The sequence below is a fragment of the Camelus dromedarius genome, chromosome 18, assembly GCF_036321535.1.
Source record: "Camelus dromedarius isolate mCamDro1 chromosome 18, mCamDro1.pat, whole genome shotgun sequence".
Taxonomy (NCBI): domain Eukaryota; kingdom Metazoa; phylum Chordata; class Mammalia; order Artiodactyla; family Camelidae; genus Camelus; species Camelus dromedarius.
Window position 1 is genome coordinate 18,914,900 of NC_087453.1, and position 20,741 is coordinate 18,935,640.

Consider the following 20,741-nt stretch of genomic DNA (forward strand, 5'->3'; position numbering starts at 1 on the left):
GATTGCAAAAAGCAAGTGAAGGAGCTGGAAATGAACAATTAAAAAGGAACCAAGAATAATATGGCTAACAAGTATGGAGATATACAGAGATGGAAAAGTGGGAGGGTTGAGGGGGTAGGTATAGCTCAGTGATAGAGCACATGCTTAGCATGCACGAGGTCCTGGGTTCAATCCCCAGTACCTCCATTAAATAAATAAATAAGCCCAATTACCTCTCTCCCCAAAAATAAATAAATAAATTTAAACAAAGCAAGTGGGAGGGTTGAGTATATGGGTTTCTTGAACTTTCATAACTGTAAATCTTAAGAGAGCTTTTAAACTTGATAAACCTAGAAACAGATGTATAAACATATTTAAAGATATAAAGGGAACTGAAAATAACAAACTGAATAGGAAAGGATGAAGAAAAGCAGAAGTATAATAATTACTCTTTTCTGACTTCTGATTTTTGTATTAGATATATATGTATCATCTATTCAAATGAATGAATCAGTTTTTAATTAACAAAACCAATGCAGTACAATCAGGAACACAGAGCCACTGGTAGAACACCACAGTAAAAAGAGGTTCACTGAAACTGGGAACTAAGAGGGTCACAATCACTGAATAGAAATCAGTGAAAGGAGGAAAACTCAAAAGGATTAGGAAATATCTAGGCTTCTGAACTGACACTGTCTTATCAGGAATGAGAATTACTAAAAACCAAGTTAATTACAAACATAATCCAGTTAGATTAAGCACCTTAGACCAGTTACCTATGGCTCATCAAAACATCAAAAGATAAAATATACCTTCATCCCAAGATCAAACATACATGATGAAAAAGGTTATCAAAAAGAGGTTAATAGCCAGTAGAAAGACCAGAGCAAGCCTCATAGATTTTGTAATAAAAATTTTAAAAAAAATACACACACATACAAATGGAATGTCCTGGGGGCTTTTTATCCAAATCACTCATTAGCTGAACCGGCTTCCTCTTCACCATGATCACAGCTGGCCCCCTGGATGATGTATGTAGTATGTGATGTGTGTAAGTGAAATTATAGGATTACTAAGTCTGTTAAAATCTCAATTTCTTGTCCATTAGTAATTTATCTTAAAATTTTCTATTTAATACCTCATATTTAAAAAAATGCAAAATAACGAGTGTTGGCAAGGATGAGGAGAAATTGAAACCCTTGTGCATTGCTGGTGGGAATGTATGATGGGGGAGCTGCTGTGGAAGACATAGATAGTTCCTCAAAAAGCCAAATAAAGAATTACCATGTGGCCCAGCAATTCCACTTCTGGGTATGTACTCAAAGGAATTAACAGCAGGGACTCAGATGTCAGTACACCAATGTTCACAGCAGCTTTATTCACAATAGTCAAAAGAGAGAAGTAACTCAAATGTCTATTGAGAAATGAATGGATAAATAAAATGTGTTATACATGGAGACGTATCGAAAGGACGCATAAGTCAGCCTGAAGGGCTCCTGCTAGTCAAATCTGAGATAATTTGATTGTCAGAATAAATAATGAATTCCAGGGGCTACGAAGATGGAATAACCCTATTACGGCCTCTCTCCCCAGTCTGTTACAACTAAAAACTCTGGACAAAATAGAAACAACAACTAACTTGAGATTCTGAAAAACAAATGATGTCAAGTGGATTTGGGGGTGGGAGGGTAGTAAAAACTTGAGGAAACAACCCAATGGGGCTGAGTTTCCAGATTAATGAAGGACACAAGTTACTAAATAAAAATTCAATTACATTTTATACAGTATCAAACAATTAAAAATCAAAAAATTTTAAACAATACTATTTATAGCAGCACCAAAAGCATGAAATATTATATATAACAAAATATGTGCAGGTTCTTATACTGAAAACTATAAAACATTGATGTAAAAAGTTAAAGAACATCCAAATAATACCAGACCTGGTACCATGTCTTTTACATGTCTTTACTCATTGACTTCAGAGCCATTCTGTGTGGTAGTTATCTCCAGGCTCAGAAAGAGTCTATGATTTTCCTAAGGCCATATTATAAAAGAATTTATAGCAGCTTTATTTGTAATAGGCCCAAATTGTAAATAACTCACAGGTCCTTCAGTGAGTGACTGGTTAAACACATCATCGCACATCCACACCATGGATTATGACTCAGCAATAAAAATGGACAAACTACTGATACACACAACAACCTGGGTGAATCTCCAGGGAATTATTTGAATAAAATAAAGCCAATCCCCAAAAGTTACCTACTGCATGATTCCATTTATATAACATTTTTGAAATGAGAAAATTATAGAGATGGAGAAGAGATTAGTATCAGTGTTAGGTTAGGGATGGGGGTAGGGGAGTGGAATGGGTGTAATTATAAAGCAGTAGAACAAGGGATCTTGGTGGCGATCAAACATTTCTAGGTACTGATGGCGGTATAGTTGCACGAATCTATGCATGTGACAAAACTGCACAATCCTACACACATACACAAATGACTGCATATAAAACTTGTGAAATCTGAATAAACTATATGGATTATGTAAAGTCAATTCCCTGGTTTTGCTATTGTTTTACAGTTATGCAAGATGTTACCATTGGTGAAAACTGGGGAAAGTGTGCAGGAGACCTCTCTGCACTATTTTGTAATTTTCTATAAATCTATAACTATTTCCAATAAAGAGTTGTGTTTTGGGTTTGTTTGTTTTTTTTTTAAGTATCCAGCTTCTGATCCACAACTCCCAACAATGTGCCATCAAAAGACAGTAAAGTCTCTGTCTCAAAGAGTCTGTAAATCATACTGGAGCTCTCCCTTCATAGGGATGGTCTGCAATCTACCGATTGCCCTCTCTAATAAACATTTACTGGGAGTCAGGCTTTGTGTTGGAAGCTAAGTGATAGGAGATGAATGATTTATGATCCATTCCCACGTGAGCTCCCAACCTAGTGCTAATAAAAATGCCTAATATGGTAAGAGCATTAGACTAGGAGTCAAAAGAATTCTGTCCTCCTGGGAATAGCTTTTTGATTTTGGACCAATCCGTTGCTGTTTGGAATCTTGACTTCTTAACCTGCAAAATTCAGAATGGAATACATACAAATATATATCTTACACTTAACTGGGGCCCTCTGGGTGGGTTCAAGGCTATCTGAAATTACCTGAAATTGTATGCCGATGTATGTAAATGCATCCCTTTTCTAGGAAGAGGTATTATAACTAAAAAAAAAAAAAAAAAAATTAGATTTGGGGAGTTTATTGACCCATAAAGAGTTTAGAATAACTGAATCTGATTTTTGGATTTACTCTCTAAGGTCCTTTCCATTCTAATATTCTACAATCCTAATAGATCTCTAAGATCTCTCCTTCTATCTCTAATATTTTGTGATTCCAACAGGGATGGAAGAAATGGACTAGAGATCTAATGTTCACGATTCCAAGTACCACAAAAGTTCATTCCCTTTCACAAGAGAACAAGGTTCAATTTTGCAATGTGGAATTCTAGGCTCTTTATGATTTAACCTCCAATTGACATTCCAACTCCAGCTCTCATCCCTTCCCCATACCCCAACCACATTCCTGTCCAGCCTGCAGTTTCCACAAAGTTTTGCTCCCATTCACTCCATGCCTTGGGACAGGCAATGCTTTTCCATTTGGAATGCCCTTAACTCCACCCTTTTTCTCCTTGAGTCTAGACTTAAAGGTCCCCTCCCCAGTGAAGCTTTCCACGACCTCTCATCCTTTGTAGCAGGGTTTGGTGTGCTTCCTTAGCCCTGGATGTCCACAGGAAATAGGACTGTTAGTTCTCAGAGCGGCAAACCTAAATGTCAAGAGGCCAGGCAGAGGAAGTAAAAGTTTGAAGCAGGTAGGTATAACAAACTCTAGGCCCCTGTTTTCCCACCTCTAAAGAAAAATATCAGCGCGAAGGAAAACTACCACCTGAGAGCAATAATAAGTGCAAACAACATCTCTGGCCTAAGGCAAATAAACCCTGCAATGCGGATGCCGCCAAGGCAGCCTGACTCCAACAGGCTAGCACAGTTTTACCATCCAGCAGAAATACAATGAAAACCCTATTTGTAATTTAAAATTTTCTAGCAGCCACATTTAAAAAGCAAAATTACACACGTGAAATTAATTTTAATGATATAATCTATTGACCCAATATATGTAAAATATTATCAATCCAATATGTAACCAATATAAAAAATCATTGAGATACTTAACATCATTTTTTTCGTACTAAGTTTTGTGTGCATTTTACATTACAGCACATCCCAATTCCGGCTAGCCACATTTCAAGGGCTCAGTAAACACACGTGGCTAGTGGCCACTATATGAAACTACGCATTTGGTTTAATAATCCTAAAGCGCAAAACAGAACCCACAGAGCAACCTGTTTCTTGGTTTCAGAGGACACGCCAAAAAAAAGGAAAAAAAAGTAATGGAAAAGAGTTCTTGAGCATAATTACTTTGTTTCACGAGAAGGGCAAGTTTTATACGTGTTGAGGATCTTACACTCGTTACCTTGTGTCATCCTCGCAACAAGGCGAGCACTAATGCCCTTCTCTTGACTCCAGAGGGAACTTTCCCCAGTCGAGCCCTCCCCCAGCGACCGACAGCCACGCCTCTGTCCCGCTCCCGCCACTCGCCGGGCGCCAGCCCCCTCGAGCCCTTGGCTCGCCATCATCCTAATCAACGTCAAGTAAGGAGGCCGCACGCAGGAGCAAGCGCAGGTCACCTGCAAGCGTTCAAAGTGGACAAGGCCCCTTTTGGGGCCCTCCTCCTTGGGCTTGAGCCGCGGCTCCGGCACCGACTCCTCCCCGGATTTCTCCTCAGGCTCCCCCTCCGACTCCTCCTCCGACTCCGCTTCCTCCCCCTCCTCCTCTCCCTCCTCTGACTTCTCCTCCTCCTCGAACTAGTGCTCGAAGGCGCCACCATCCGGAGCCAGCCATTGCACGCTTCGACTGGCCTGCCCCTCAGCGCTCGCCGCCACCTCCTGACTGGATTCGCGAACGCGAGGGGGCGCCTCTTCCTGCAGCTGGGACTCGGCTTCCGGACACTCGCGCGCCGAGCTCATCATAGAGGAGCCAGCAGGGACGTCCACTTCCGGTTGCCCCAGATGCTTCGCCGGCACTGATGAGCTCGGCGCGCCCTCGGCTTCCCTCCTTCGGGGTCGCGCAGGCTTCGCCCTCTAGCGGAAACGTCTTCCTCTTCACCCCTCCCTCGCGCAGACGCAGTGCCGCGCCCACGGCTGCCGGACAAAGCGTGACGTCCAGAGCCGGAGACATGGAGGCGACTGACCCGGGCTTGGTGGCAACTGGGAGCCTAGCGCCGCCGTCGGGGGAAGAGGAAAGGGCCGGCCCGAACTCAGGCCCTGAGCGTGACTCTGCGGGCTTCTCGTCGACTCCTGAAGCCCCGCTACCTGCTCCTGAGACCTCCAGCCCCAACGCCGCGGTCCCCGAAGCAAATCCTACGCCTCCTGCGGCGGCCTCCGCGGCCCTGGAGCTGCCCCTCGTGCCCGCACCGCTGGGCTCCGCGCCACTTGCCGAAGCCGCTCCACGTTCCCCCCCAGGTCCTGGCAGCTCCCGGCCCGGCCCAGAGACGTTCCGCCAGCGATTCCGGCAGTTCCGCTACCAGGACGCGGCAGGCCCGAGGGAGGCATTCCGGCAGCTGCGGGAGCTCTCCCGCCAGTGGCTGAGGCCCGACATCCGCACGAAGGAGCAGATCGTGGAGATGTTGGTGCAGGAGCAGCTGCTCGCCATCCTACCCGAGGCGGCGCGAGCCCGGCGGCTTCGCCGCCGCACCGACGTGCGCATCACCGGCTGAGCTGTGGGCGGCCCGGGCCTCTCTGGACTGGAGCCATGATCGAGTCTCTCTTCACAACGCATTAATGAAAAACGAGTTTTGGCAGCTCGTGTGTCCTTTTCGTTCGTCCTTTACCGTGTTTATTTTCCCGAGCCTGTTTCAACCTCCTTTCTGGCTGGTGGCGAAACTAAGTTGAGAGCCCATGAGAATAAAGCCTTTGTTTCTTACTCACTTGGACTTTGTTGGCTTTTGTGGGATCACTACGTGTTGTTAGGGCCTGGGCTTCCATATCTGGGACGTTTTCTTCTGAGGTTCCCCAGGACCCCACTTGGGTTTCCTTTGTCTAGCTGGAGTCTGAGGGCCCCAGCAGCTTGGGTTCTATATTGACCCTTACCTCACTAGCTAAAATGTGAGGTTGTTTTCCTCCCTGAGAGAATAGTGATACTCTGTCTTATAGGTGGCTTTGGGATCACTCAGGCAAACTGCTGGCTCCACTAAGTGCTTATTTAACTGGCTACTGCTGTACCAATTCTGCTGCTGACTTGCTTCACCAGTCTGGCCTTTGGGCACAGGCTTCCCCCAAAACCTAAGTTATAGGGCTATTTTATTGTTTTAGTGTGGGTCCTTACAGAAATACGCTAGTTCTTGTTTGTGAGCTCTGGTTTAAGGCTCCAGACTCACCTTCCTTACCCAATTTTAGGCCTCAAGATTTAAGCAGCAGCTCTGGTGTGAACTAATAGATTATTTACATTGCTAGAGCTACTCATTTTAATGTCTCTCCAATTGCCTTCCTTAACTTTTTTTTTAATAAGCATAATTGTGCAGGAAGGGAAGAAAGAATTTGGCAAGTAATAAGGAAGCTCTGCTATGAAATCTTAAAGCCTACTCTGTTCTTTGAGGCTTTTGTCCACCTAGGAAAGAGCTCTTTGGGGTCGGCACCATAGGCCGCTTAGATTGGTTTCACAAGGGTCCTATATGCAGTTGAGAGCAATCTCAATAAAGAAGGCCCAACCTGTCTTCCCTGCACTGCTTTCAACAATCAATCTAATAAGCCTGCAGTTCATCACAATGCATGAGCCAGACTGGGCTAGAGGCTGTGTGGGGCATTTTACTTTTGAATATTAAAGACCCTTAAATGAATTCAGAAGTATTTTGCATACCTTCCTGGGATTTTGGATATTGAGCTTGCATCTGCCTCCCTGCAGAAGTCTGCAAAAGCAGACTTTCTTTAAAAGGTAATGTTCAGAGAAAATTAAATAATGCATATTAAAAATTGGGTAGAGAACTCTATAATAACAAATGACTGAAACATAGCAACAAAAACCTGTTTTATTTTTTCCAAATACAGATACAGACATTTGCATGTTTTGCAAATATTGCTTCAAAGCAACATTTCTATATACAGCGCCTTCTGTTCTAATAGCGCGTAAACATAGATATGTGTCCACAGTGCAATGCTGGCTCATCAAGGGTCCACCTTGCATACACTCATCACTTAAAGAAACAAAATGATTAGTCAAACCAGAACTGTTTTTGTCAAGGCTATTTTTTTTTATAGGTGGATAGTTTTTCTCAAAAGAAAACTTAGGTAGTGTACATATTTCTAAATAGTAACAGTAATATTTGCAAATAACAGTTTCCAGTGCTCCAACTTGGGGTTAACTGAACTTGACCCAGGAACTGGGGATGGAGTCCCTCAACATGGCTTTAAATTAGGGAAGCCCACTGAGGTTATCAGAACTTGGAGTCATCCCTGCTTCCCTAAGGACAAAAGTCACAATGAGTAAAATGGGATTATTTCTTTTACAAAAAGCATACAATAAACCCAATAATGAACACTTGGCAAAACTAGGGTAATTCAGTTTCTGCTTCTATCTTGAAAAAGACATGAGATTAACTACCTTAAAGTTACAGCTTCCCCAGAGGTGATGTTCAAATGTTTTTTCAAAAAAGAAAAATCAGTAATGTAATAATACATGTCACCATACCTCACAGTTGTGGCTACAGAAAATCATCTGGTTTCTTCCCTTTTCAGACAAACATCACACAGTTCTTATAATGTGGCTGTCTGATAAATTATGCAAAACAGATGCCATGCACACTCCTTGAGCTTTTCTTCCCACACCAGAAACACCAATGTTAGCAATGGGAAACAGCCTCTTGTAGAGGAATTGTGTCTGCTTAATTATGGATATCACAGCCACATGTATTCCCTCTGATGGATAAGCTACAGCAGGTCAACTTGCCCTAAATCCATTTTCTATCAAATGGTGAATTAAATCACTAGACAGAGCATTCCCTGAAACAGATCTTGGTACAGAGGCCTTCATGACTGCAATGACCTGTGTCTTAAAGCCTAACCATCCCAAATCATCCCCGTTGCTGGAGATACTGTCACTGCTATTGAGATCTTGGCTACTTCACGTTTACATAGTAAATATTTGCAGCATATAACATTACAGATTCATAAACCCATAATTAACTTGTGACTGTTAATGGACAGCTGTGCTTTGATTTTTGCCTTTAGTGATAAGAAAACTAAATGGTGATATGGGTCACTCCTCAAAGCATGGAACATTTTCTTAACTTTGCCTAGTAAGGAAAAACAAAACAATTACACGTGGAACCGTAACCTGCGAGAGTAACAAATATTGTCTTAAAAGGTACAAATTGTACCTGGACTTTAAGCAGCATGATCACCTTGATCTCACAAAATAATACAAACAGGAAATTTAAAGTGTTGAAGTATATTAAAACAATTCTGAAAATGCTGACTATTGAACATACACCCTTCAGGGAAGGAGAAAAGCGCACATGTAGAATCTGAAGTTTGTTTACAACAATATAAAATAAGGTTAATTCCCCAAACCACATTCTTTGTAACAAATCTTTACAGTGAAAGAGTTCAAAATTTTGGGAATAGTTTTCTGAACATTAAATAGAACTGGTAAGCTGTTGATATTAAGAATTGGGTAGAAAATGCTGTCCTTTGGGTTCCAGACCCTGCCTGCTTCAGTTTGGAATTCCTCCTGGATTCTTTTACAATGAGATTCTAGTTGCTCCACAGGCTGCATGGGCTCTGCTACAAAGACACGACCCGGCCGGCTAGGGGTGAAAGCATACGGCACTCGCCCCCAGGGCCACGAAGTCATGCAAGGGACGTGCGGAGAAAAGTGAAGAGTCCTGAGAAGAAGGCAGGGCAGCTAAGGCCCCTGCTCCTTCCCAACCTCCACAGAATGGTGAAGTCACGGCATTCCCACGAATCTAGAAAAATGAAAATGATGCCTGCTGCCTAAGTCCATGCCAGGCAGAAAACCAGAAGGCTTGGCATGTGCCCCAACCTGACAGAAAAGTCAATTAAATAAGCTGCAAGTTGAATTTACAACTGTTTCCAACTAAACTTTTTTGGCTCTCATTCCATTTATCATCAGTGGCACGATTTCAAGTGAAGTTTGTGCAAAAAGACTCACTCTCCATTCAACAATGTGCACAGAAGGGAATCCCAAGAGTCTATTTGCTACCTTCTTGGTAGGCTTTGAGATCAGAATGCCCTCCCTTCCTGCAGCCAAAATGGCCTCTTTGTCCAATGTCCAATGTCCACCCCCTGCCCAGATCCCTGAAGTCAGTCGGTGTCACGTGCATTCGGCATGCTAGGTTTATTTATTTAAATATGCAAAGCTCCTCCTGCAGGTGCCCCAGGGTTATGCCCCCATCAGCTTTGGGTGCCCAGTTTCATGTTGAGCAGCAGAGTGCGATCTGCTGCACCTTGCCCAGGTCCGTCAGCAGCTGCTTGATGCAATGCTTGAGCTGCGGAAGCCTGGCCAGAGGCTCCGGGGGCTCCAGTTCCCCAGTATAGTCCAGCCAGCTCTCCAACACTGTAGGCAAAATAGAGAGAAGATCCAGTGAGTTCCCAACACTCTATTTGCAAGACTCTCAGCAAGAATTTCAGCACTTAATTCTATCTGGCCACTCATGGCGGATGGGGAGGGAGGCCATTTCAGGCAGTATTGACTCATCACCTTCTGCAAAGTATTACTCCTAGTACAAAGCTCAAATGCTGTAGAGCAGTGCGTCCAACAGAACTTTCTGCAATGATAAAAAGTGGCTATGTCTATGTTGTCTAATACCGCCACTAGCCATATGTAGCTACTGAGCACTTATGAGGTGGCTAGTGCAACTGAAGAACTGAATTTAAATTTTATTCCATTTTAATTAACTTAAATAGCCACACATAGCTAGCAACTACTGCATATTTGCAGCTCTAGAGTCTAGAAGGCTTTGAAGGACCCACCTTTCTCAGTGTTACTGCCCCATCCTGATAAGGCTTTCCCATGTTGAAAATCAGCCTGGAGTTTTAGCCTTCTGTTAAGAAAAATGAAAATCTAAAGGGATTTGAAAAGGTCTATTTCTATTACCATAAATCCTGATTTGCTTCAAATTAATTCCTATCATCAGTAACACAGAAAATTCTGATTTTATTCTCTCCAAGTATTTAATGTAAGAAGACCATGTACTAACACTCTTGATTATAATTAGTTCAATAATTAAAAAGCTGTCTTGCTCCTGAGAGTAGGGATTTCTCTACTAAAAGATATCTGTTCTTCCCCAAGCTACTCCCTTAAGCTCTGGCATTTGGGAAGAGGCCATCGTTGATAAGAGCCAGCTCCTCCAGGTAGGCCCTGTGCTTACCCCAGCCCACCTGTAGCCTTTCTAGTCTGTGCACCAAACCATACTGAGCACCTTCCGGACCCTGGAGCCAGAGGTGCAAAAAAGAGGGAGGCCACACAGTACCTGTTCCCCAAGCAGCTTGCAGCCTCACACGCAATCCTCTGCTCTCCTCAGACCAGCCCTCCACCTTCCTTCCCATCTTTCTAAATCCTCTGTTCCCTATAAGTTACTTCTCAGGGAAGCCTTCCCCAACTATACAGCCTGAATCTGGTCCCTGTGTCACAGGTGCTATGCTATCACTTGCTCTCCTTTGGAGCACCTACCCTGGTTCATAATTATATATAATAGGATGATTTAATTAACGTCTGTCTTGACCATAAGATCAAGCTCCATAAGGGCAGAGGCTGAGTCTGCCCTGCTCACCATTATATCCCTACCACTCAACTATGCCTGGAACATAATAGGTTCTCAACAAAGGCAGTGAGAGAATGCCGGAATGGCCTAGCAATGTGCCCCACTGAACACTCAGGCTCCACAGAGCTCACCTTCCTCCCTCGATCAGATTTCTTGGTACTTGGGAGTTCCAAGGAGGAGGAATCTTCCCTCCTCCTGATCCCAACAAGTACAAGGACTTGAAAATAAGAAAAATAAGGCTGCATTCTCAGACCTGAACTTGAAAACCAAGAGTAAAGGATCAAAGTTACATGAGAGTGACTAGTGATCTCCTGAGCAAGAAAAACTCCATGGTGACCAGTTTCAATACCTCAGTAAGTCTTATTTAAAAAAAAAAAAAGAAGAAGAAGAGGAAGAAAAAAAAAAGAAAACCCACAAACTAAAAGAAGACAAGGAAATAGGAACTGCTCAGCAAAAGAGCACAAAAGTAAATGGAAAAAAGACCCAAAGTCAGTGCTGGAAAAGCCCATCTGGGTGAGCCTAAAGGGGCAGTCAGGGCTGGCTGGGTTGATTCCAAGAGAAAATGTCAGTCAGTCTGTCCTTGGCAAGATGATCCTACAATTGCTGAGAGGCCCCCCTTAAAGCCACTGTAACTACCTCAGATCTGGTTCTGAGACATCCCCAACACTGTGGTGACCCAGCAGGCACACACAGGGAGGATGAGCAACAGTGTGCAGACTAGAAGGGTCTAGGCCACTCAACAGTCTCTGAACTTGGTTAAGAGAAACGTTTGAGCCCCTAAGGTGGAAGCCTTCTCTCTAGATCTACAGGGTGGAAGAGCAGACTCAGAACTGTGGGAGCCAATAGCACCTCCCCTGGACCTCAGCATCTAGCAGGCCAGCCTTTTCTCCACACCATGTGCTGGACCATCACTCTAAGTTTCTCTTTTAAGGAAGCTCTTTTAAGGAAGTATAATGACTGCAAGCGAGGCAGAAGGTTACAAAGGTAAAGTTTCATTTCAAATACACTCCCCCAGACCATCTGGATAGAGGCCAATGTTCACTAAAGCAACATTAAAAACAATAATAATAATCTTTCTATTTCATGGTCATTAAATATCTTTTATCTATTAGTTTTACATGACTGTTCACACAACTGCATAAGTTATTAAATAATCGTTAGTGTTAAAACAATACACTTTTTAAAGTATGTATCAGCCAATATAATAGCTTATTAGGCTTTTTAAAAAGGATATTGTAACCAAATTCCTATAAAAGCTCAGTTTATCTTGATGATATTTAGATGAAATGAAGAGTACACTCCCCACTACAGTAGAAATAAAATGGGATTCTGATGAATCTTAATTAAATATAATGCAAAAGTCTATCTGCCTGAATAAAATCTTTAAACTTTGTAACTGACTTTCATTAAAGTTGGCTTCCAGGACCTCTTAGGGCCTGGCATATAAGAACAGGAAGAGTATGTGGCTCCAAATCAGTGGGACACATAAGAGGTCCAGAGAAGGGAGCCCAGGCTATTATCATCCTGGCCACATTGCCCACTCAGTGAGCTCTGGGCCGGAGCAGCCCAAGCTGGGTGGGAGGGGTCAGTCAGTGATTAAGAAGTAGATGGGCTTTGACTTCTCCCCTAGGGGCAGGTTCCTTTGGCAGCAACAGAACATTCACCCTTTTTCTATGGTGCTAAGCCTTCTCTCAGGGACCCAGAGCCAATTCTATTGCAGTTCTCTCAAAATCTACAATTTTCAGGCTGGTATTTCACCCTCTTTCAGCTTTCAAATAGCAGAGTTTTCACAGACCTGGCACCAGTTACAGTTCTAAGGAGCACAAGGAAATCTTTAAGGAGTAAGAGAGACAAACACTCCCCGTTCCAGAAATGCTCTCACGATGGACACTGGATTAGCCTCCCATTCCCGGTTCCGCAGGTTTGCCTCAGGGGCAGGACAGAAGCATGAGGGGGTATAGGTCTCTTTCTCTCACTGTCCTCCAGGGGGGCACCCCATTCCAGTCAGCCAGCCCTCAGTCACCCCTTCTCTAGCACAAACATCACTCTCTTCAAGGCCCCGCTCTGTCCCAGGAATTCCAGGAAGCCCTCCTATTTTCGCTTCCCTCACAATAGTTCTTCCCAGCATCTCCTGGCCACAACTCGTGACCCTAGTTTATGTAACATATGGCATTCTTCTGAGTTATTTCATATAAGTATGTTTTATATCCCTAATTACAGTAATAACAGCCTGGCTGTACTCAGAATCCTCAAATGCAACATTTATTTCTTAATCTGGCTCCTTTCTGTGGATGAAAACAAATAAATAGGAAGCAAGTGAACAATCAAAAATGAATTTTTATCTTCAAAAACCAAACTGACAACTTCTTGCAGATCAAGAGTTCAGTCCTCCAAGCACATCTGTTACCATTAACACCTGGGAGAAACACCCGGGGGCTATACAAATGACTCAGTAAAATTCTTAAATCTCTACTGATAAAGGGGAGAAGGCTTCATTTTAGATTTTTATCAAAGGCTGAAAAAAAAGGTGTTTTCAGATCAATCCTCTCAACATCCTAAAAACTCAATTAAGTCAAGGTTTCAATTCCCCACAGAACTGGGTTAGTAAAGAACTGCTCAGATCACACACTGCCTGCAGGCAGCATCCAGCTGCTCTTCTGCACCCTCTCCTTTGCAGAAGGGACTGGGTAAGTGAGGCAGGACCCTGACACCACACACACCTCAGAAGTGCCTGATAAATGCTAAAAGTAAAGCTTGGCCATCTTGAGGAGAGAATGGAGGCTTGTGAGACTGACAGGAGGCAAGAACACAACTGTCCCTGGAGAGCCAGATTAGGGGCTTCAGAAAGCAGCTCATCTCGAGGGGCCCACAGTGCCTGTCAACGGCAGGGAGCCAAGGAAGGAGCCCTACCATCCAGCTCCTTCTCAATGGAGTCCATCCTATGCGTGACTTCGTCCTGAAGAGATTCCACATGGGTCAGCAGGTTAAACTGCCACTGGTGGTGGGAGCTCAGCAACCCCTCTCCGCCTCTGTCCAGCAGCTTCCGAGCGGGGGCTTCCTCTGGCAAGACCTTTTTGGAGACATATTCCCTCACCTGGGGATCCAATAGCATTTAAGTTACTGCATGGAGATAGCTCCCAGCCCCTTTGCAAACCAGCCAGTGTTTGCAACCATTTGAAAAGCCAGCTGCAGTCTGAATATTCCAGATCTCTATCTCCCTACCCGCCTCCTTCTCTCTCGGGCACTGGGCAGAAGTGTGTCTGCTATACCAACCACCACCTCAGGGCAGCACAGACATCCAGCTCAGAGGACCCCACAGCTGCTTCCTAGTGAATGGGACAACGCCCTAGGCCTGAAGTAGGCCTCACAGAAGGGCTTCCAGAGCCCTGAGACCAGAGTAGACAGAGCAGGCTGAGGGGAGACAAGGGTCAGTATGTGGGTGTCAGACAAACTAGCTTTAAGTCCTAGCTCCGTGTCTTGCTGAATGCATAAACCTGGAGAGTTACTTCACATCTCTGGGCCTCTGTGCTCTCATGGGAAAGAAGAAAGTAGTAAAACCTATGTTAAAGGTTCATGAGGATGAAATAGGGTGACATTTATAAAACATAGTGCTGGGTCTATGGTCAGCCTGCCATCAATGAAAGAGATTTTTAACCCTGGCTGGTTTAGGCCCAGTATGTCCTGATTTTTCACCACGTGCCAGATGCCTCTAGGAAATTTGCCCAGTCTTCAGGATCACAAATCTTTTCTGGGGTTTGTGATTGCAATCTTTCATTCATTCATTTGAAATAAAATAGATTGTAGTCAACATATATTTAGAGCTTAGTATGTGCAAAGCCACATGCTGAGAGATTTTCAGATAAATGCTGTACAATAACTGAGGGGGCACTGTCACAGCTCCATTCTATAAGTGGGTAAGGAGACATGTCTGAGGAGGTGAAATGACCTACTCAGAATCACACAGCTAGTGGCTGAGCCCAGACTTGAAACTGGGTCTGTCTCCAAAGACTGTGTCCTCACCAGCCTTACCCAGCTGTTCAGACCCTAACAAGGGCACAGGCTGAATGAGGGACAATGCCTACCCTTGACGGGCTTCTAACCTGGGATGCTCCCTCTCGGCAAGTTGTAGCAATGTACTTACACTGGTGAGACTAAAGCACAGGGTACAGTCTGTGAAAGTAGAAAAGACAGGGTGGAAAAGCTCTCAAATCAAAGTCTCACTGACAACTGAGGACAGTGCAGAATGGGACCAATGAGCACTGGCAAGAGAATGACACAGGGGGCTCCAGAAGAGAATGACTTGAATTTTTTTTAAAAAGGGGTGGGGAGATAGAGATTTAGAATATTCAAACTGCAACTGGTATTTGAAATGGTTGCAAACACTGGCTGGTTGGAGCAAATCGCTTGGGAAAACTGATGAAGCCAGCAAGTATTTTGAAAACATGGACTGTTCTTATGTCAGGACTGTGAAGCTAAAAGTAAAGCTATCATAGAATTGTACTGAAAAACTTATGCCTAACAAAACACTTGACTCATTCTTTGCTTATGCCAAGGATTAGCACCTAGATGCAATTACAGTGTAAACCGCATTGAAAAAAAAAAAACTCATTTTCCTAACTTGGTTCTATTTATCAACTTCCAAACAACCCTTTTCTCCTTGGTACTTCCCATCTCTCCACCCCTAACCCCATTGACTCTGCCACCTTGTGGACATTTCCCAGAACCAATGATCTTTGGGGTTTAAGAGGGCTCTCTTGATTATTGTCTCATTTTGATAAATCAAAAAACACCTATACTAAGAAAATTTAAATACAATTTTACAATAAATACAACTTTAACATCTACAGAACACTCAACCCTCAAGGAGGAGAATGTACAAGCTCTCAAACACCAAATTAAGAACAAGTACAAGTGAGCCACATACCTTTGGGGAGCCAGGTTTGGGGTCACTGTTTCCTCTGCTCCTATCTTGGTCTAGAGGCCAGCCCAGGCGCGGAGAGAGGGAATCGTCACCGTTCTCATGGAGGGGGTTGACTGCATCGTCAAGGGCAGAGCGCCGGGTCTCCACCACCAGCTTCTGTTCCACAGCAGGGTAATAGGTGCGGGGTTTTTGGTAGCAGTGCTCGCTGGTGATATATGACTCCTCCACAGACCGGGGCAAGGGCAGGGGCAGGGGCTTCTCCACCGCCCCGTTCAAAGTTCTATAGCTTGGGGCTTCCTCCTTGCTCTTGGCTTCAGTGACATGGATGTGTCTGGAATGAGATCTCCCCTCCGCTAGATGCTGTTTCCAAGGCTGACACCACAGCTGCAGATCAGGATGCTCCCGGCTTCTGCTGAGAGGCAAACACGGGAAGGGCTCTGGAGTACCTGGACCACTGCAGGGGCCTCCCAGTGGGGAAAAGAGCTCCCACCAGGGCCATCTGGCCACAAGCCACATTTTAACGAGAATGAGTATAAATCCACAGTCTCTGAGGAGACCACTTCCAGGCAAGCTCCTGCTGTATCACACACAGTGAGTAGGACTGGACTTGGAGTCAGAAGACCTGACTGCATTTCAGCTCAGCCGCTGATGAGCAGCACAGCTGGGCCGAGTCACTCAGCCAGCCTCATTCCCATTTCCTCCTCTGCAAAACTGTCTTAGCATCTGTCTGCCAGCAACCAGAGTCTGATAAAGATTAAGTGAGTTAATTTGAATGGAAGTACAGTATCTTGTTGGCAGCAAAGTGCTCTTCAAGTGTGACTTACTAAAAATAACCTTAACTTCTTAACAAGCAGTTGCGATAGTCCTGGCATGCAATGGTACTCAATTACACAAACTTGACGATGACCCGAGAGAGGGGTGGTCATCAAAAGTCTTCTCCATGTAGGCCATTAATAATAAGGTTTTTAAACATTCTTCCAAAATCTTCTGTTCTCACCATTCCAAAGAGGAAAATTTGTTATTAAAGAACAGGATTCTGATCTTTTTTTGGAGTCACGGACACCTTTGAGAACCTGAAAGCTCTGCCTACATGTATGTGCACATAAAACGCTGTGTATGACTTTAGGGTTTCCCACTATCATTCACTGTTTGAGTTTAGACCCAACAGAGGGTCATTAAATTAATTTATTCGATTATAATCAATTGTAAAAAAAGAAAATATAGAAAATATCAGAGTGTACCATTCTAAGTAGCAGTAGGTGTTCTGCAAATTTTAGTTTCAGTTTTGTACATGTGAGTGATATAAAATGTACTTCTGGGGGTGGGGAGGGTATAGCTCAATGGTAGAGTGCATGCTGAGCATGCACAAGGTCCTGGGTTCAATCTTTAGTACCTCCATTAAAAAAAATAATAAACCTAACTACTCTCTCCAAAAAATAAAACAATTAATTAATTAATTAAAATTTAAAAACCAACGTATTTCTTGCTATGGGTTATATATTTTTTAAAGTTTAAAAGCTACTACTCTAGATAAACCTCACCTTTTAACTCATTTACCACTCAGAACTTCCAGTATAATTTTTTATCATTAAATGAAGGAAGAAAGGAAAGGAGAAAAGGACAGAGGAAGAAAAACTGGGCTTCTCCAGTAAGGCCCACCAGCTACCAGCAGTTCCTAGCTGGGGGGGAGCAGTGCCCTCCAGGGGGCACTTAGAAACACATGGGAGGATAGACAGGTGTTACACTTGGTTCATGGATGTGCAGAAACACAGGGGAGCCTTTCTAGCCTTCCTGATTATCACAATGACTACTGATTGTCACAAATGTACTATTGGCATTCAGTTCATAGAATCCATGCTAAATACCCTGTAATTCTCAGTACAATCCCAAACACACAAAGAATTATCCTATGGTGTAACTGTAAACATTACCTTCCCAGTCCCAACTGACAAACACTGAAACCAGGTCAGCAGGAACTCACCAGAACTCCCACATATGGGTACCCCTCTGCCACTAACACACACACTTTTCTGAAGCCTTCCTGCAGAAATGGAATAGGACATAAATATGAAGGCATGGAGTGATCTCACAGAATCTAAAATTCTGCTGTGAGGGGCTGCCACCATCCCATCTCATCTCTCCACTCCAGCAATCCCCAATACCACTCCCATCCACTGGGGAAGGAGAGGAAACCACAAGCAACAAGGCAGCCTGGGTCCCTGGGCTACGTCTCACATGGTACTGCAGCCTGTACCAGGAACCCAAGATCCCAGACACACCCCCAAAATCATAACTGCATCAGATGACATGGGAGTCATTGTTAACTTTCAGGTCTATGCTAGTCTGAAATCTGTTAACTTGGAGAATATAAGTCACAGTATGGATCTGTTCTTGCTTAAAAACCAAAAAAGTCTGTTTCCTTCCTCCTACAATTTTCACTCTCCCAGCTAATATCTGAAGCCCTAGCTACTACATAAGGATGACACCTGACTTTCTTTGTAAGCCCTGTCAATCATGAAGAAGGTATGCACAGCCAAGCATGTTACTTTTTAAATGACAACAGATGCTCTGAAATCACTCCCAGTTTTATTGTTTGCTCTTGAAAATGAATCCACTAGGTCACTTAGGAACAAAGTTTGGGAGAATGAAGACCCCAGAGCCTGTGAGAGAAGAGACTATCCAGGGGTACACAGACATATTATACTGGGGCCACCCCCCACCCCCATGACTAATAAGATCTCCCTATACCCTCTCCTGAATTGCTCAGAGAAGTCAGGTTTAATTCCAGTACAAAGTTATTGCTATAAAGATGAAGGAACTAATAAACGGGGATTTGAAAGGAACAAGGTTCTAGAGCATGGGACAGGGCCAGGAGCACTGGCATTTGCTGTTGTGAGAAGAAAGAGAATACCATCTGACTGAATCCTCAAATGAAAAGAAATATAGCAGCATTTACAATCAGGAGCATCATCTGAGGTTCTTCCAGGCCCTCGCCTTCCATGTGTCTGGGTCAATTTCTGGTATCTCACTAAGAAGAAATTAATTTGGTTTATGTGGAGCAAAGTTTTCTGATTGTAAAAAAGGGAAGAGCTAGTCTCTGACACCCTAAACAGGGGCTGTCACTCGATTCAGTTCACCTCCATAGATACTGTCACAGTAATGGCTAATTTCCCCCTTTCCTTCTCTTATACCCACCTCCACCTTCACTCCTGAGTTAGCAGGCCACATGACCACCTGGCCACCTGGCTAGCTAGCTTCCTGTAGTTAGGTGTGTCCATGAAACTGTTTGCCCTCCTTTTTCTCTTTTCCCCCTCTTGGGAGTTAGAGCAAAGTTGAGGTATTGGCGAGACTGCTTGGACCATGCGGATGAGATTAACCCCAGTGGAATGCCAGGGCAACAAGACAGAAGGAAACCAAGTCCCAGATCCATAGATGGAGTCCTGGAGAAAAGCCACCTGCCTGGCCTGGAATCCTGCCTACCTCTGGACCATGCTATATGTGACAAAGAAAATTCCATTTTGCTTTAGCCTCTATTTTTTGGTCTTTGCTATAGCAGTTGGGCTTTTACCCAGATCAATACATACCTTTGCTGAATGTGCCCTGCTCAACCACTCCTTGTCATCCAGTACTCGAAGCCAGGACTGTGCATTAGAAAGCAAGCGAAAGCAGACTCCCAGTCTGTCATCTCATTCTACTCTGCCTGACACCAAGAGACCTCCAGGACTAATCAGCACAAAGGAAACCTTGACAGGGAGTGGCTCATCAGGTCCAATTCCTCTGTAGCACTAGTTTGTCACTGTTGATGACTTCATTAAAATGGCACCCTACAGGCAGGCTGATGGGAGAACTTAAGGAGAGAAGCTATCTCTGCCACAGACTGTGCTAATATGAAAAGAAAATTTATACAGCCACTGAGGAGGCAGTTAGAAAGATTAGGACAAGTACTTGACGGGAGCCAGGACTTGAGCTCTAGTCCTGACTCTGCCCCTGGAAACCATGGGAGAGTAGTTGCCCCACTCAAGGCCCAATGCTCTGTTTGGTAAAGTAGGTGCAGATTACAAAAGCCAACAGACCCCAATAAGGGCCACATTCTTTCTCAGAACTTATATGAACTTAGGTCATCTGACACACAGAATGCAATCACAGAAGGAAATTTATACTCAATTTGACTCCAAATTCTGGCCACTAAAAGCCAGAAGTCCAGCTCCAAAAGAACAAAACTTTTTTGTATGAACAAACCATAAAGAGACATTCACTGAGCAACCACTATGCTAGAGAGTGGGCCCACCAACGTCTCTTCCCGCAGCTTTCATTTTACTTTGCTTACCAATCAAGAATCTTTAGGATGGATGCATAAACAAAATGTGTTATTATATACAATGGGATATTATTTAGCCTTAAAAAGGGAAGAAATTCTGATAGAGGTAACATAGATAAACCTTAAGGACGTATACTAAGTGAAATGAGCCAGTCGCAAAAAGACAAATACTGTAGAATCCCATTTATATGAAGTACCTAGAGCAGTCAAATACAGAGACACAGAAAGTAGAATGGTGGTTGCCAGGGGCTGTGGGAGGGGAAATGGAGAAGAGTTGCTTAATGGGTAGTTTCAGTTTTGCAAGATGAAAAGAGTTCTAGAGATTGGTGGCAACAACAGAGTGAATGTACTTAATACTGAACTGTACGCTTAAAAGTGGTTAAGGTGGCGAATTCTGTATTATGTATATCTTACTACAATTTAAAAAACAACAACAAAAAACTCAGAACGGTACACCAAAACAAAAAACAATCTATAAATACATACACCATATCTTGATTATAGTGGTGTTTGAAAGGGTATGTATACACTTGTCAAAACTCAAGGAACATTTAAAATGGGTGAACCTAATTATATGTAAATTATTCCTCAAGAGAGTTAATTTTTTTCTAAAAAAAGAACTTTATCA

The 20,741-nt window shown here is 43.6% G+C and overlaps 2 protein-coding genes across 9 annotated transcripts in view; one reads left to right on the plus strand and one right to left on the minus strand.

The window, feature by feature from the left end:
- The first annotated feature begins 5,056 nt into the window (after positions 1–5,056).
- Positions 5,057–6,023, plus strand: SCAND1 (SCAN domain containing 1). The gene has a single exon (XM_010975195.3). It carries the CDS (start codon positions 5,124–5,126, stop codon positions 5,811–5,813), a length of 690 nt encoding a protein of 229 aa, XP_010973497.2. The 5' UTR covers positions 5,057–5,123; the 3' UTR covers positions 5,814–6,023.
- Positions 6,024–7,103: 1,080 nt separating this feature from the next.
- The window catches only part of PHF20 (PHD finger protein 20), a 113,529-nt gene continuing 99,891 nt past the window's right edge, over positions 7,104–20,741 (minus strand). For 5 of the 8 annotated variants that reach the window (XM_064475722.1, XM_031433902.2, XM_064475724.1 and 2 more), the window contains 3 exons: positions 15,799–16,207; positions 13,785–13,968; positions 7,104–9,667 (listed from right to left, as the gene is read on the minus strand). In XM_064475722.1, the coding sequence (XP_064331792.1) occupies positions 9,525–9,667; positions 13,785–13,968; positions 15,799–16,207 (736 nt within the window). In that variant the 3' untranslated portion in view covers positions 7,104–9,524. Of the gene's footprint in view, positions 9,668–10,083; positions 10,155–13,784; positions 13,969–15,798; positions 16,208–20,741 lie in introns of all 8 variants that reach the window. The other 3 variants (XR_004130932.2, XM_031433901.2, XM_064475723.1) reach the window with 3 other exon arrangements.